Source organism: Dipteris shenzhenensis, chromosome 8 (assembly GCF_047967505.1).
Source record: "Dipteris shenzhenensis isolate YYH24624 ecotype China chromosome 8, Dip_SZ_1.0, whole genome shotgun sequence".
NCBI classification, from domain to species: Eukaryota; Viridiplantae; Streptophyta; class Polypodiopsida; order Gleicheniales; family Dipteridaceae; genus Dipteris; species Dipteris shenzhenensis.
Genome location: NC_141603.1, coordinates 35,937,673 through 35,953,957, shown reverse-complemented (window position 1 = coordinate 35,953,957; position 16,285 = coordinate 35,937,673). Strand labels below are relative to the sequence as shown.

At 41.5% G+C, this 16,285-nt stretch overlaps 1 protein-coding gene and 1 long non-coding RNA gene across 2 annotated transcripts in view; one reads left to right on the top strand and one right to left on the bottom strand.

Annotated features, from left to right (window-relative positions):
• Nucleotides 1-13,559: 13,559 nt before the first annotated feature.
• LOC147899439 (uncharacterized) lies at nt 13,560-15,846 on the bottom strand. Its single transcript, XR_015541431.1, has 4 exons — nt 15,777-15,846; nt 15,469-15,742; nt 14,998-15,046; nt 13,560-13,670 (listed from the first exon to the last, which is right to left on the bottom strand). It is a non-coding gene; the product is annotated as an uncharacterized LOC147899439 (long non-coding RNA).
• The window catches only part of LOC147899438 (SNARE associated Golgi protein family), a 68,922-nt gene continuing 67,979 nt past the window's right edge, over nt 15,343-16,285 (top strand). Inside the window, exons 1-2 of the mRNA XM_087378344.1 lie at nt 15,343-15,481; nt 15,692-16,195. Coding sequence (XP_087234470.1) covers nt 16,057-16,195 — 139 coding nt within the window. The 5' untranslated portion in view covers nt 15,343-15,481; nt 15,692-16,056. The remainder of the gene's footprint in view (nt 15,482-15,691; nt 16,196-16,285) is intronic.

Here is a 16,285-nt window from a genome sequence, read left to right as displayed (position 1 = left end):
ATGTTGAACAGCTTTGTATCCACACTCCCCTTTGCTATTTCCACATACCTTACAGTCACAGTTGCAGCATGCTCCATGAATCCCAAAACTCTGGGTCCTCATTTGGTTGACTGCATCCTTCCAAAAAACACATTTGCACATGATAAATGCAGTAGCATGTGTACCTGTCCTTCATCTTTCGAATGAAATAGGGCTTCAAGCACTCAAACGAGCAATGCTGAATCCTAATTTCTGGAAATTTTTCCTAAATTGAACTCTTCTAGCTGTGCCAACATGCACCCCATCACAAATTTCAAAGCATCAATGTGGACATGGAAGATCAAATCCCAGTTAAGTGCTCATAGAATTGGGGCTGATGCCAAGACTAGCTCAAGGGTCTCGTAGGAAAGTTGGCATTCTTCTGTCCAATGAAATATGATCAACAATTTGTACAAAGGGTGGGTGATCTCGGCATAGTTGTAGATAAACCTCTGCTATAAAAGCTCGTGTGCCCTATGAATCTTTGTACGCCCTTTGCATTGGTGGGTGGGGGTAATTCTAGGATAAGTTTAATTATCTTATTATATTCTGTTAAAATTCCATTTTTGGACACGATGTGAGCAAGTATAATCCCATGTTTCATTTCAAGGGGTTGAGGGAGATTCGATAGGGGTGGAATCTCTTGAACACAGGTCTCAAATACTTGAGATGATCACCCCTATTGGAATGAACACATAAGTCATCTAGAAAAACCTCGAAAATTTCCCTAAGGTATTCTTTGAAGGCCGTGATGGAGTTGCACTTCCTCTGAGCAAAACTGTATGAGTGAGGTTTTATGCACGATTTAAGATTAGCAATACACTCAAGGAGTGTTTAGTAGAGAAACTACCTTAGAAATTCATTCTATCTCTTCATTTTCATTTTGGAATGTTTAGTAGAATGCAAGTTGTCAACTATTTCTAAAGTGTTTAGGAGTATTTAGTAGAAAGAATGTTACAACTTGTCTATTCTATTAAGTAAGAAAAATTAGAAAGCTGAAAAACCAAGGCAAAAACAATGACCCAATAATTAAATATTGTGCTTCCATCATACCTCTGGGATGCCAACTCAATATATATTATGTTACTACCCTCATCCAAAATCAAGGGTATGAGGGGACAAGGTCCATAAATAATATGCATGGATTTCCTACAAAAGCTTTATATATGCAGTTCTCCCTACCACAAATCATAAAGTTTATACTTCAAAAAATATGAAAGATTTTAAGATTTGTACATATTTTTTATAATATGTGAGACTAAAGGGAGGGGTCTTTTGGATGAGGGAGTTTAAAACAAAAAATACACTAAAATATAAAACCCAACTCCTTTCAAAATCCTTTCAAAATCATGTAACTTTTTCATATTTTACCCAAATTTGAAGGGGTAAAGATGTTTTTGAAGCTCTTTTGAGTAGAGCACAATCATGCTAATTTGACTAACTTTTACTCATGGCATATTGTTAAATTCAACTCATACTCCAAATTTTCATAGATATTCTCACTGAAGGGAGTTGGTACCCCAGAATCAAATCATAGCTTATCATACCTCCTCTCCGTAGAGTTTTCTTATCACTTTTTGTGGCTCTCATCAAAGGCTTCATCAATAAGAATTAATTATTATTTCACTAAAAAGTGAAAAATCTACTAAGAATAAATATATATTATGACTATTTGTATAATTTTAAAAATTAAATTTAGAATTTAAGACTCTAAATGATATAGTTTTTAACTTATAACCTTGTAGATGTGCTCAAATGGTCTTTTTGTTTCGATTTGAGTGGCTAAATGACTATATTTGGAGATTGGATGTGGAGATTGGATGTGCAAGTTATGACATTTTGAAAAATGTTGTCCAAGATAGTTTTATCGCCGAAACCACCTTGGATGGTTTTCTACAAATGGGTTTATTTGGAGAAACCCCCATGAAGAGGGTTGATGAGAGTGTTTCTTCAAATTCCAAGGTAGTTTCACCATGAAATGTCTTCCTTCATATGAGTTTATTTAGAGAAACCCCCGGTTTTCTTCAAGTATACTCCCCTATCAAATGGGAGTTATGAGGGGATTTTCTATGAGAAACCCACCCTATACGTGGGTTTTTTCAAAATCCTTTCCATCCCAGTATCCACGATGCCTAACATCATTGCCATTGCTAGTTGAATCCTGCCATTATGTTTATAGTTAATTTACAAAAGAAGCACATTTCCACTTCAAATGATAATGCCTATTGTGTCCACAGATCCCACAGCCTTTCAGTTGCTACCGATACTATGATGAAAAATGTGGGTGTGCCCAATTGACGTATCATTGCAAAGAGGTTTTTCTTTAATTTGTTTTTGTAGTCCATTGAAGCTCGCAAGCACACAAAGTCTTTGTATCCAATGTTTGATTGTAACATCTTCTCAATGTTTGTGTCAGCAATTGCATCTTTAAAACACAAAGTTATTCTTTTTAGCTATCCTTTACACATCCTTATCCTTGTGGAGGACAATACTTGTTTCGTCATTATTTTCATTGCTTTAAAGAATAAGTTCTCAATTGATAGTGCGAATCTTTGGTCCTTATTTTTTAATTCCCACTGTGCTATACTCTGAGATGATGTAGTTGTTGGGATTTTGTATATTCTAAGGTGTCCATAAAACAGATTAGGGAAAGCAAGTTCCTCACAGTACTTGTCTTTGAAGAAGCCTAGTGGTGAGAAGCCCTTAGAAGGTGCAACACTAATCACTTTGTCTTTGAAATCGATTACTTGTTGGCTGGTGTAGATTCCGTGCAGTAGAGTGTCCGTGTCTAAGTCAGCCTCTATTTCATTGGAAATGTTGTGGGTATTGTGACTATTGCTGCTATTGAAATTATTTTATAGCTCAACGTTTTGGTGCAACCAAGCTGAGTTTAGCTTTATGTCATTTTTCTCGTACAACGGTGATTATAGTAGCTCCTTCAATGCGTGCATTGTTAAGGATGGGCGAACAAGGCCACATAGATAGCTATGGTTGTACTCTAACTTCTGCTTTATGGACACCATTACTGTTGCACTATCATCAATAAAATGAGGCAGTACTGTCTGGGCCCTATCTACATCTCCAAACACATTGACTATGCTTCCTCGCATTCCATATTGCCCCTCATAGGATAACTCTCGTATTTGGGAGAATGGAATCCCGATTGATATGAGGTGAGCATCAATGTTGTTTAATAACAACACATAATGTGTTTGCTTTGACATAGTCATGTTTGTATTACTAAATGTGGGAACCTTTCTCCTTTTTATTTGCTTCGCACATAATTCATACAAGCAAAGTTAACTATTTTTGAATTTAGCAGAGATGACATTGTGTGAGTGTAAGAATTCCCTTTTTCTCTTTGTTAACATTGTTAATTTTCTTTTAAAAGTCAATGCTTTACAACAAACACATTCATGTTGAGGAGTATCTACAAGTTTAATTTTATATAGTTCTTCGCAGAGATTCTTTGTCTCCCTTTTCTCACACTTTTCCTTGCTTATGTAAGTGATTGTTCCATATTCTTGTTTTTGTGAGATATTGCCACGTGATGTTTTTGTCTTTTAGTTGGCCCGTGTTCCACTTCTACACCATTAAAGTACGCAATTGTGGCACTACCTCTAAACCTATACACTTTATTCATTATTGCTGTGATTGTGTGGCTTGGTGATGGAGACAGTGATAAGAACTTGCTCGCTATGTCCCTTGCCGAATCGTGTGTGAAATTGTCCACTAACTGCTTTAGTTGTTCACTCATGATCTTCGATTGTCCATAACACATACTTTCTCTTGTTGGTTCTGTGGGGTTAAAGGCCACTGTGCCTTAACCCCAGTTATGTACAATACTCAAACACATATATAAATGAATGAAAAAGAAGATTAGGGTGGTTCTGCACCCACCAAAACTTGTGTGGCTCTCTGTCTCTCTCTCTCCTTCTTCCATTCTTGCTTCCGTTGAGAGCACTCTCAACTGGTATCAGAGCCCAGGTGATTTAGCTGAGCGTGCGTGAATGCTTGGAAGCTCAGCAGCTCTGTGGGAGGAAGGAGAAGCTCTGTGGGAAGCTTTGTGGGTGACTTTACTTGCATCCGAGTGTGCAGAGACCTTGGAGGAACCTTTGGAAAAGTCACTTTGGCTTTGCGAAGTGGTTTTGAGAGCCTGTTAAGAGCTTTCAAAGAAAAAGTCGTTTTTTGAGCTTTTCCTTGTTCCGTTCGATGACAGAGACTCCGTATTGACTTGTAGAGGCAACTATTGCTTGCTTTTGGTGTCCACATTACTTCAGGAGCTTGGAAACACCTTCATTCTTGAATCTGGGATCATTTCAGTGGATTTCTGACTCACTGTGTCAGTTCCTGCGTTTTTTGCCCGGGTGTTGGAACTCAAGTTTGGAGCAACCATTTGCAGATCTGTCAGTTCCGGTGGACTCAGGAGGTCCTAAAACTTCTATGTTGCTCATCATTTGCACTCCGATGGAGTTTACAGATAGCTCTGTTTCAAAAAACGTTTTTCAGTCCGTGTGTTGGACCCAGTGATTGAGACCACGGTTTCCAAAACCGTCTGTCCCATTGCGTTTCGGACGCCCAAAAACCCCTACCTATCAGTTCTTGCACGATTCAGTGAAGGATTTTCAGAGTTATAAATCTCTGTGTATTCGATTTCGTCTCTCTGTTATGCATTTTTCATACTAAGGTTTTGAAACCTTAGATTTATGCCACATGGCAGTGGATAAGTGTTGACTCCCATTTCTCACTCATCGGTTGGGATTTTGGAGTTCTGGCAGAAGAGAGATATTTGAAGATTTTCTTGTTGAGTCCGATTATGCAATGGCGCCCATGTTTTGAGGCATCTCAGGTTCTATTTTCAGTAGCGCTCATTACCATGGGACTATGATTTCTTGAGCATACCTTATGCAGATCACTGTGGTTGCAGTTTGAGCAGTGTTGTGCGCTCATTCGTGGTATGCATTGGGTTGCAATGGATGATTTATAGGCCATTTGGATGCATTGCGGTCCTTGTTGGATGCACTGATAGGCCCAAATTGCCTTGTGGGATGCTATTTTTTATGGACGCTTTGCACATGGATGCTATTTTATGCTGAGGGACAGCTTTGACACATTGTTGGTGATGCACTGATAGTGCTATGCTCTCTTGGATGAGATATAATTGATGCATATGCGAGTGGACAGTGTTTATGCTTGAGTCATTTGGCACTTATTGGCATTTTTTCTTTTGGGCCAGATTTGCTCATATGGATGCATCTTGTTTCATTTGCATCATGGCATCCTCTTCCACGTCTGAAAAGGAGTTTTTCAGCATTAAAAAGTTTGATGGGACAAACCTTTCTTTGTGGAAAGAGCAGATAAGGGATGTGCTTATTCAAAAGAAGCAGATTAAACCCTTGGCAGGTATTGAAGCTAAGCCTGCGGATATGTCTGAGGATTATTGGAATGAGTTGGATGCATTAGCAAAGTCTACTATTAGACTTCATCTTGCAGAGTCAGTTTATTTCACAGTAGTAAATGAGCAGACTACGGAAGATTTGTGGAAGAAACTGTGTGCCACTTATGAGAAGGAAACTGCCTCTAATAAAGTTTACCTCATGAAGAGGTTGTTTGAGCTGCAGATGAAGGAAGGGGTCTCCATTGCTTCTCACTTGAATGAATTCAATATTATTTTCAGCCAGCTTCAGGCTCAAAAGATGAATTTTGATGCGGAGACTAAGGCAATATTTCTCTTATGTTCATTGCCATCCTCATGGGATACCTTCCGTACAGCTGTCAGTAAATCTGCACCTGGTGGAGTACTGAAATTTGATGATGTTGTGGGTAGCTTGTTGGCCGAGGAGATTAGACGAAAGTCTATGGATGGCAACAAGCAGGATGCAGCCTTAAATGTGCAAAGGGGCAGATCACAGTTCAGGGGGAAGTCCCAAGAAAGAGTGAAGTCACGTAGCAAATCCAGGGCACGGAACATTGAGTGTTACCATTGTGGCAAGAAGGGCCATATGAAAAAGGATTGCTACAAGCTGAAAAGAGAGCAAAAGAATAAGAAAAAGAATGCAATTTGGGGTGCAAATCAAAAGGAAGAAAGTCCAAGGGAAGACAAAGCAAAAGTGAAGATCGAGGAGATCAATGCAGTCACACATGATAGTGACGATGACGTTCTCTTCATGTCTAGTTTATCTGCAGAGTTGCTTGCCACTTCAGATGATGCATATTCCCAGGATTGGATTTTGGATTCTGGTGCTTCATTCCATGTTACTCCCCATAGGGAATGGTTCTCCACTTATGACAGTGGAAAGACAGGTTGTGTGCATCTTGGAAATGACTATGCATGTGACATAGTGGGAGCAGGTGACATAAAGTTTTCTTTTGCAAATGGGTCTGCATTTGTTTTGAAACATGTGAGACATGTGCCTAAGCTGACCAAGAGTCTTATTTCAGTGGGTCAGCTAGATGATGCTGGTTTTCACACCACTTTTGGCTTTCAGAGTTGGAAAATTCAAAAGGGCTCTATGCTTTTGGCTAGGGGTGCCAAGTGTGGGACTTTGTATCCCTTACATGTATCAGGGGTATTTGATCATGTTGTTGCAATAACCGAGCAGCCAAGCACTTCTTTGTGGCATTGCAGGTTGGGGCACATGAGCCAGAATGGAATGAAACTCTTATGCCGTTTGGGTTATGTACTGCATTTGAGTTTCTCTGATTTTGAATTTTGTGAGCACTGTCTCTATGGGAAGCAAACTAAATCAGCCCATAAAAGAAGGGGAAAGAAAGAGTTTGAAATGCTTGATTTGGTGCATTCAGACGTATGTGGTCCCATGCCTACACGGTCATTAGGCGGGGCTGAATACTATGTGACATTCATTGATGATGCAACTAGGAAAGTGTGGGCTTATGCTATAGCTCGGAAGAGTGATGTGTTCCAGGTATTTCAGAAATGGCTGGCCTTGGTTGAGAATCAGTCAGGTAGAACGCTTAAATGCCTACGGACTGACAATGGTGGAGAGTATCTCTCTCATGACTTTCAGCATTTCTGTGATACACGTGGGATTAAGAGGGAGCTCACATCCCCTCGTACTCCAGAGCAAAATCCAGTTGCAGAAAAGATGAACCGTACCATTCAAGAAAGGTTGCAATGCATGCTTTCCAATGCAAGTCTTTCTGGTGGTTTTTGGGCTGAGGCAATGAAGACTGCAGTGCATGTGATCAATAGATCACCTAGTAAGAGTTTGGATGGTGGTATTCCTGAAGAGGCATGGAGTGGCAAGAAGCCCTCTTACTCTCATTTGCGTATATTTGGGTGTGAGGCATATGCACATGTGCCAAAAGAGCTTCGAAAGAAGCTAGATCCTAAGTCTAGGAAATGTATCTTTCTAGGCTATGGTGAAAGTGGAGAGATGGGCTATCGTCTCTGGGATTCAGAAGCAAAGAAGATCATACGCAGCCATGATGTGGTCTTCAATGAGAAGAAGATGCATAAGGCACCCATGAGGGATGTGGAAATGAGGAGAATCACTTTCCAGGATGTGAATCCACCTCCATATGTTGATAGACAGCAAGCTGTCCATGCACCAAATGTGCAAGAAATGGTGCCACCAAGTACACCCACAGGTATACAATCAAGGGTAGATGATGGATCATCTATTGGTGGAAATGATGAGCCAAATGTGACTGATATGCAAGTGGGACAGCAAGCTGAAATTCCCTTGAGAAGATCATCTAGAGTGTCTAGACCGCCTGATAGGTTTGTTCCAGGGGTAGACTATGTGATGCTTACTGATTGCGGGGAGCCTTCTTGCTACAGAGAGGCTATGATGCGTGAGGATCAACGCAAGTGGGAGTATGCTATGCAATCAGAGATGAGTTCACTTATGAAGAATAAGACTTGGGACTTGGTTTCTTTGCCACATGGAAAGAAAGCATTGCTATGTAAATGGGTCTACAAAATGAAGGTCACAGGTGATGATGTGCCTAGGTACAAGGCCCGTTTGGTTGCTAAAGGGTTCAAGCAAGAGAAGGGTGTGGACTTTGATGAGATATTCTCTCCGGTTGTGAAGATGACCACACTTAGATGCATCCTTGGACTAGTGGCAGTAGAGGATATGGAGCTTATGCAAATGGATGTCAAGACAGCTTTCTTGCATGGGGATTTGCATGAGGAAATTTACATGGTTCAGCCGGAAGGCTTTGAAGAAAAGGGCAAAGAGCATTTAGTTTGCAAGCTGAAGAAGAGTCTCTATGGTCTTAAGCAAGCACCTAGAGAATGGTATCAGAAGTTTGATGCTTTCATTCGGTCCCAGGGTTTTAGAAGGAGTGAAATTGATCACTGCCTCTACACTAAAAGGGCTAAGGATAATAGCCTGATAATCTTGGCACTATATGTGGATGATATGCTATTGGCTAGCAAGAATACTTATGAGCTAGATGCATTAAAGGCCAAGTTGCATGAGGCCTTTGATATGAAGGATTTGGGACTTGCAGGTCATATTCTTGGTATGCGCATCACGCGTGATCGGAGTAGGAAACTCCTTTGGCTTTCACAAAAAGAGTATGTTACAAAAGTATTACAGCGTTTCAATATGGAGAGGGGGAAGGCAGTGAGTACTCCATTGCCTCCATATGTGAAACTGAGTCATACAGATAGTCCCAAATCAGATGAGGAAAGGGCCATGATGGCCAAGGTTCCTTATGCATCAGCAATTGGGAGTCTTATGTATGCTATGATAGCTACTAGACCAGACATTGCATTTGCAGTGGGAGTTGTTAGCCGGTATATGGCTAATCCAGGAAAGAGGCATTGGGAGGCAGTTAAGTGCATCATGACGTACATGAAGGGTACCAAGGAGATGTGAATTTGCTTTGGTAAAGGAGACATGCGTGTACTTGGGTACACAGATTCAAACTATGCAGGGCATGTGGATAGTAGGAGATCCACTTCTGGTTATGTGTTCACCTTTGCAGGTGGTGCAGTGTCGTGGATGTCTCGCGCACAGAATTGCGTTGCTTTGTCTACCACAGAGGTTGAGTATGTTGCAGCCACAGAGGGTTGCAAGGAGGCTATATGGCTTGATCGGCTAGTGGGAGATTTGGGGATTCATACTGGTGTACCAACATTGCATAGTGATTCCATGAGTGCTATTCAGCTAGCACGGAATCCGGTCTTTCATGCAAAGACCAAACACATTGAGGTCAGATACCATTTCATCAGGGAGGTACTTGAGGACAAGCGCATAGAGCTTGTCAAGGTTCATACAGATGATAACCCTGCAGATATGTTGACGAAGAGTGTACCTAGTCAGCGGTTTGAGTATTGTCGTGTATTGATGGGCATTGGATAGTATGCTCACTGGTTGTTCTCCCTTAAAGGCACATTGTCCTTTAAGTGGGAGGTTGTGGGGTTAAAGGTCACTGTGCCTTAACCCCAGTTATGTACAATACTCAAACACATATATAAATGAATGAAAAAGAAGATTAGGGTGGTTCTGCACCCACCAAAACTTGTGTGGCTCTCTGTCTCTCTCTCTCCTTCTTCCATTCTTGCTTCCGTTGAGAGCACTCTCAGGTTCTTGTAAAGAGAGGATAGATGGTTGTAGGATGTATTGTCTCATCAACTGAAATCACATGGGATTGCTGTAGTGGTGACATACCAACCTCAAAAAGTGTGACTACCTTGTCAATCATCATTGGCTAGAAGTACTTTGAAGTAAAGTTGAAGTCATTGTGACAAATGAAGAAGAGAATCATAAAGTATCGACCTAGAAGATGATGTTGTATGAACAAACAATGCAATATCATGTCGTGTAATGGATATGTGTCGTACTTCATGAAGAACTCTACTGAATAGGAACCATGGTGATTTTCCCAATGACATCGATCTTGCAATTGATGTGCACAAGATGTTGAGTAATTCTTCGTATGTATTGTTTGGAACAAATTGTTGCACACACTTGATGATGTTTGTGTTAAATTGATTACAATCATTGAATGATTTTGTTTTATCAAGATCAAATTCATGTAGTTGCTTGGCGTATTCCATATCTTTGCATGTTTCAAATATATTAAAACACCATTGGGAAAACCACATAATGTTTCAAAGGAAATTTTTTATGCAAGCCAAAATGAGGCACTCACAACCTCTTTATTGCAACACCAAGTCAAAGACAAATACAATAAAAGCCTTGCAAGTAAGACAACCCAAAACGAGGTCATCAACACGTCTCTCACACAATGGAAACTAGCAAACCAATACTAGAAAGTTGTCTCAAATACAATCACTCTGCATCAAAGGCTATAATGTGACCAGAACTATTTATGGTAAAATAGCCGGTGGGCTTCTGTAGAAGCATCGAATGGACACGTAGAATGTTGCCATTGTAGAGAGCTATGAATGGAACCTCCAAGCATAAGACATCATCAACATGAGATCCTCTAATCAATTAGATCAGCACAGATGCATATTGGATAATCTGGATTTCATGCTCTGAATGTGCCATACTTGGCTAACATCTTGCACTCAAAGGCAAAACGATGTCATATGAACTCGAATAATATGTCTATAGATAGTATGGGGAGTAAGTTTCCTTCAACGCGACAAAGTTTTCGCCCAAAGGAACAATGGGTCCAGCACTATATTGGCAACTATGTAGAGGAGGTGTATTGGATAGCCTGTCTCTGGTGGTGGGTTTGAAGTTACATCGTCATTTGAATCTACTTTCATGCATGACCTTTTTGATGCTGGAAATGGGCACATAAAATTAAAGCAAGAATTTGACTCAAAATTGTCTTACAAAAATAATTGTTTTAAAAGCATATGATCCAACACATAAATGAAAATTTAAAGCACCTGATTGTCATCTTACAAGAAAAAATTATGCAAGTTAAGGAATAATCACAACAAAATTGCAAAAATGACGTATCAGAGAACAAATAGTAATGAAAACTATCTGAATTGTTGCAAATATTTTTTTTAAAAAAATTAGTCGAAATCGAGACTACACAACATATGAGGAATGTAGAAGACTATCACTGCACTAGCTTGTAACACACACCCTATACTAAATTGTGATAAACATCATGCCCACTTGCAAGCAATTACAAAATTGTCAATACATGACAACACTGCTTCGTATAGTAAGCGGATAGGCATGATTCTTAAAGAAATACTTTGCAAGTGAAAGAGCGATACACAACTTGGGAAAACCACCGTAGTTCCTAATCGTGTACTTCAAAGATTCACGAAGTAATTATGTTGCCTCCTAAAAGCAGTTGGGCGTTGGCAAATCGGGTGGAACAGAATTTTTGCAAGCAGACAAACTAACACAAAGTCCAATGAGGTGTTACCAAGAGGAACACAACACAAGATACCTTCTTTGTAGGCAAACTTGGCAGCACTCTGAAATGCCCTCTTCAATGTTTTTTTGTCTTTCTTGCTAGCAGCAAGTTTCTGCTCCTCTGTTCTCAACTGTCGAGAAGAATGAGAAAGTACAATGCCTTTATAGAATAGGCACACACACACTCTAAGTGTCAAATGTATATGGGATAAGTCCCATAGTGACACGTGGCACTCTAGGATATAAAGTAGTCTAGTACTACTCTAGTACTCAATAAAACACACTCTAACTCTGGTTTCAACATCCCCCCTCAGAGTGAAGTGTGTGAGACCCAATACGCAAGGAGTAGACCGATCTTCCTTCCACTGCAATACTTCAAAGAGTAGACCAATCCCCCCTTCACCGCAATACTCCACTAAGTTTGCGATTGACAAGGGTGGAACACCTACTTCAATGAGCTTGTGACCGGTAAGTATAGACCATCACTCGTCACCCCCTTACTCTAACAAGGATAGAAGACAAACATAAGCCAAAGTAATAGAAACCAAATACAATCATTTTTTGGGAAACTACCGACGGCAGAGGACCATATAAAATCCATACATCATTTTAGAGGGACTTCTCAAGGCAGAGGAGCTTTTATTGAATCATGTCACAGATACTTAGAATGCAAAATCTTTGTCAATTTGGATAAATGATCATGAAACTCATCATGATCCTTCATTTCCAACTTGTAAAATTGCAACTTTAGAAAAACTTTGGAGTTTGTAATTTTGTTACCAAATAGAGTCTCCAAACTCTTCCAAATGTCCTTTGTGGTCGATTTGATGTCCACATGATGAATCAAGGAGTCCGCCAAGGAAAGCCCAATGAAAGAAATGGCCCGAGTGTTCCGTTTCTTCCATTCCTTGTGTTCGATTTCATCAGCACCTTCATCATCGATTACTTCCCATACACCTTCCTTCATGAGAACGAGCTTCATCTTGGTTTGCCAGGTGGGAAAACCTTCCCCATTGAGTTTGTCCATGATCACCGAGTTGGAGGAGATGGAAGCCATGATGCTCTAAGTACAAGAGAAAGATAGAGTTCTCCGAGAAGAGTCACTCTGCGGGAGCATTCAACATATTCGGGGCAGATTTGAGTGATGGTCTATACTTACCGGTCACAAGCTCATTGAAGTAGGTGTTCCACCCTTGTCGGTTGCAAACTCAGTGGAGTATTGCGGTGAAGGGGGGATCGGTCTACTCTTTGAAGTATTGCGGTGGAAGGAAGATCGGTCTACTCCTTGCGTATTGGGTCTCACACACTTCGCTCTGACGGGGGATGTTGAAACCAAAGTCAAAGAGTGTGTTTTATTGAGTACTAGACTACTTATATCCTAAAGTGCCACGTGTCACTATGGGACTTATCTTATATACATTTAACACTTAGAGTGTGTGTGTGCCTATCCCCTATAAAGGCATTGTACTATCTCATGTCAAATCAATCAACTCACTTGGAGCTCTCTTGGTCATGTTGCCTTTCCATTTTCCATTCCGTTCCTCCATGCCATGTCTCTTCATGTTGTATCAGAGCCTGATACAACGTGAAGAGACATGGCATGGAGGAACGGAATGAAAAATGGAAAGGCAAAGAACTAAATGGAAAGCATAACTGAAATGAAAGGATGTAGTAACCGATAGAACTTACATGACCACGAGAGCTCCAAGTGAGTTGATTGATTTGACATGAGAAAGTACAATGCCTTTATAGGATAGGCACACACACACTTTAAGTGTCAAATGTATATGGGATAAGTCCCATAGTGGCACGTGGCACTCTAGGATATAAAGTGGTCTAGTAATACTCTAGTACTCAATAAAAACACACTAAAAACACTCTTTGGCTCTTGTTTCAACAGTATCAACACCTATATGTCAATCACCTCCACCATCGAAACCTTGAAGAGACATGCAACTGCATCGACGAGCGCTGGCAGATCAAAACATGTGTCGACACCTGTATATGGATCATCTCCATTGGTTGTCTTCTGCCCAGCTCCATGAACACCTTCTTCTCTGCAGCAACCATTGAGATGCTCGGACAGGCACACAAGCAGCACCGCCATGAATCTACATGGCTCCTCAGATTAGATAGCAGGTCCATGCATAGGCTCCTACGTCATCGGCTCCAGGGTGTCTCCCCTGGATCGCGAAAAGGTCCGGTAGATCGACGGTATCTCATAGCTTTTAGATTTGCATGCATGCAACTTCGTGCGCAATTGGTCAACAAAGAATCAAGCACATGTGGTAGTACACACGCAAAAGCCACGTGACACTTGAACTACAGAGTGGCCAAGCCCAAAAAAGGAACTTCAATAGATAACTAATGTGCTTGGTCCATGCCAATCATGTGCGTGTTCTATGCATAAATACCCAATCAAATAATTTTCCATGAAAAAGACTTCTATTAAGTAAGAACAAAAACCCGCGAGAGCAAGCTCAAAGCGGAATACATCATGAAATCATGAGGATAATAAAAAACCCCCTCAGAGTGAGGTGGAAAGAAACCAAGGCTGAGGCTGAAAGTGCCATCTCAACCCTGTAGTAGATTCAGAGAAGAAAGGAGAATCCTTCCATTCCCTGAAGAAAGAAGCCCTCCTAGCTGAGGCTGCACGGGAGTCCCCCTGCATGCCCGTCCATACGGCCATCAGAGTGTGTACGATGTCTGTCCAGATACTAGCCAATGTGTGCGAGGGATGAACCTGAGTACCCTCCATAGCCTCTGTGCATCTGGATCTCCAGATATGCCAGGCTGCTATGCTCGCTATAATCTCCCAAGAAGTATCCACAGAGGCATGTACAGCTGTAAAAGGACGGTGTGTAACCACATCCAACGAGCAGAGCTCAACCCGATGATGTCGAACTGAAATGGCCCGGGAGGAGTCAAGTCCCTCATAGAAAACCTGAGGTCCTGTAAGCCAATCAAATAATTCCACGCAGCCAATGCCAAAAAATCAAAGAATTTTATCATCTCCACTAAAAACGAGCCTTCACTAAAGCCTTTCCCCCGGGCAGGCCAAAAAGCAATGAAAATTTTCGAAAAAATGAATTTTCCCTTTCATAAGGGAGGGTGCCTTTATTGAGGCCTTCCCTAGAGGGCAGGCCAACAAGCGAAAAAGAATACCCTGGAGATGATATGTAGGAAGACTACGGGAGATAAAGGAAGGAGAGAGAGAGAAGGGGGGGGGAGAGAGAGAGAGAGAGAGAGAGAGGGGGGGGGGGAGGGGAAAGAGATAGAGAGGGAGGGGGAGAGAGTAGAGAAAAAGGTGGAGGATTTGAAGGGAAAGAATTAGAAAGTGGGGAGGTGGACCAATCATACAATTTAGGACTTTCACAAAAAAGAAAAGTCTTGAATTTTAGTTTCTTAGAGAAAACCTCCACTTAGAACTACCCAAAGGGCCGCCCAAAAAAGCAGTCAAAGGAGGTAGAGCAGGGAAAAATCTATTTGGAAAATAGTTTAAGTAGAAAGATTGCGTTCTAATGAACCGAATTTTGTTTTAGAGAGTGAGCAAGGAAAGAGAGAGAGAGAGAGAGAGAGAGAGAGAGAGAGGGTGAGAGGGGGGGTAAGATTGAGTTCCGAATGACATCAGGGCAGGGACAAAATCTACCTGGTAGTGTGTGCTTGGAGGTAGAAAGTATCGAGGGACTCTATAAGTCCTGCATGCACAGAGAAACGGATCATTGAACAAGATAAAGTCAGATATATAGATTGAATGCTAATGCAGAAGAAGAGATTAGTGAACAACATAGAAGTGAGAGAGGGGCTGTGTGCAGATTGAATTGTACTGCAGAAGAGAAGAAGAACCAGATTATTGAGCAAAATCTGGAGAGAGAGAAATGAAATGAAATGAAATGCGTGTAGATGAGAGAGAGAAAGAGAGAGATGTCATGAGTTTTACTGCAAAAGGAGCTTTCACCTTATCCAGACTATTGAGTGATTTCTTCTCTGTGCAGGAAGAAGTCTGCACAGAGATGAAATGAAATGCGTGTAGATAAAGTTCACGAGAGAGAGCGAGAAAGAGAGAGAGAGATGTCATGAGTTTTAGTGTTGGAATAAGCACTGCAAAAGGAGCTTTCACCTTATTTAGACTAGTGAGTGATGAGTGATGCTTCTTCTCTGTGCAGGAAGAAGCCTGCACAGAGATGAAATGAAATGCGTGTAGATATTAGATGAAGTTCACGAGAGAGAGAAAGAGAGAGAGAGAGAGAGATGTCATGAGTTTTAGTGTTGGAATAAGCACGGCAAAAGGAGCTTTCACCTTATCCAGACTATTGACTGATTTCTTCTCCTCTGTGCTGCAGGAAGACTCTCCCCTTCTCCTCCAACTGCCTACACGTGTTCTCCCCCTTCCTCTCCAACACCATCTCCAAATTCTGGCTCACAAACATCCCTTCCCCCCCCTCCTTGCCTTCTTCATTCTTCCCCTTCCTCAGCTCTCTCTGCTATCCCTTACAACCTCAATCTTGGGTCCTTGCTTCCTAGCTTTGCTTCTACCCCATTTCCCCTCTTCCATTGCCCCGCCATGCCTGCCCTCCCTTTCGCCCTTTCCCGGCTTGTACTGCTCTTGGGTTCCCTTAGCTCTATCCCGTACCGCACCCTCTCCAGCAGTAGCCTCTAAGGAGCTGCCGCAGTCCTCATATTGCGCGTGAATTCTAGCGGCCCTTCCATGGCCGCAGTCGCTACTTCTCTATTTCGCTCCAACACCAGCTCCAGAATTTGGGATGGACGCTGTCCTCAATATTCTCCTGTTGTCCACCTATGCCACATTGCCGGGACGCCCAAATCAGGAACCCCTGCCTTTCTGGGTTCGCAGTCAATCTCAATTCTTTATCCCTTTTATTCCGAATCGTCTTCTCTTTCCATGAAAACCGCGTGCAGAGCTTTTCGTCTACTTG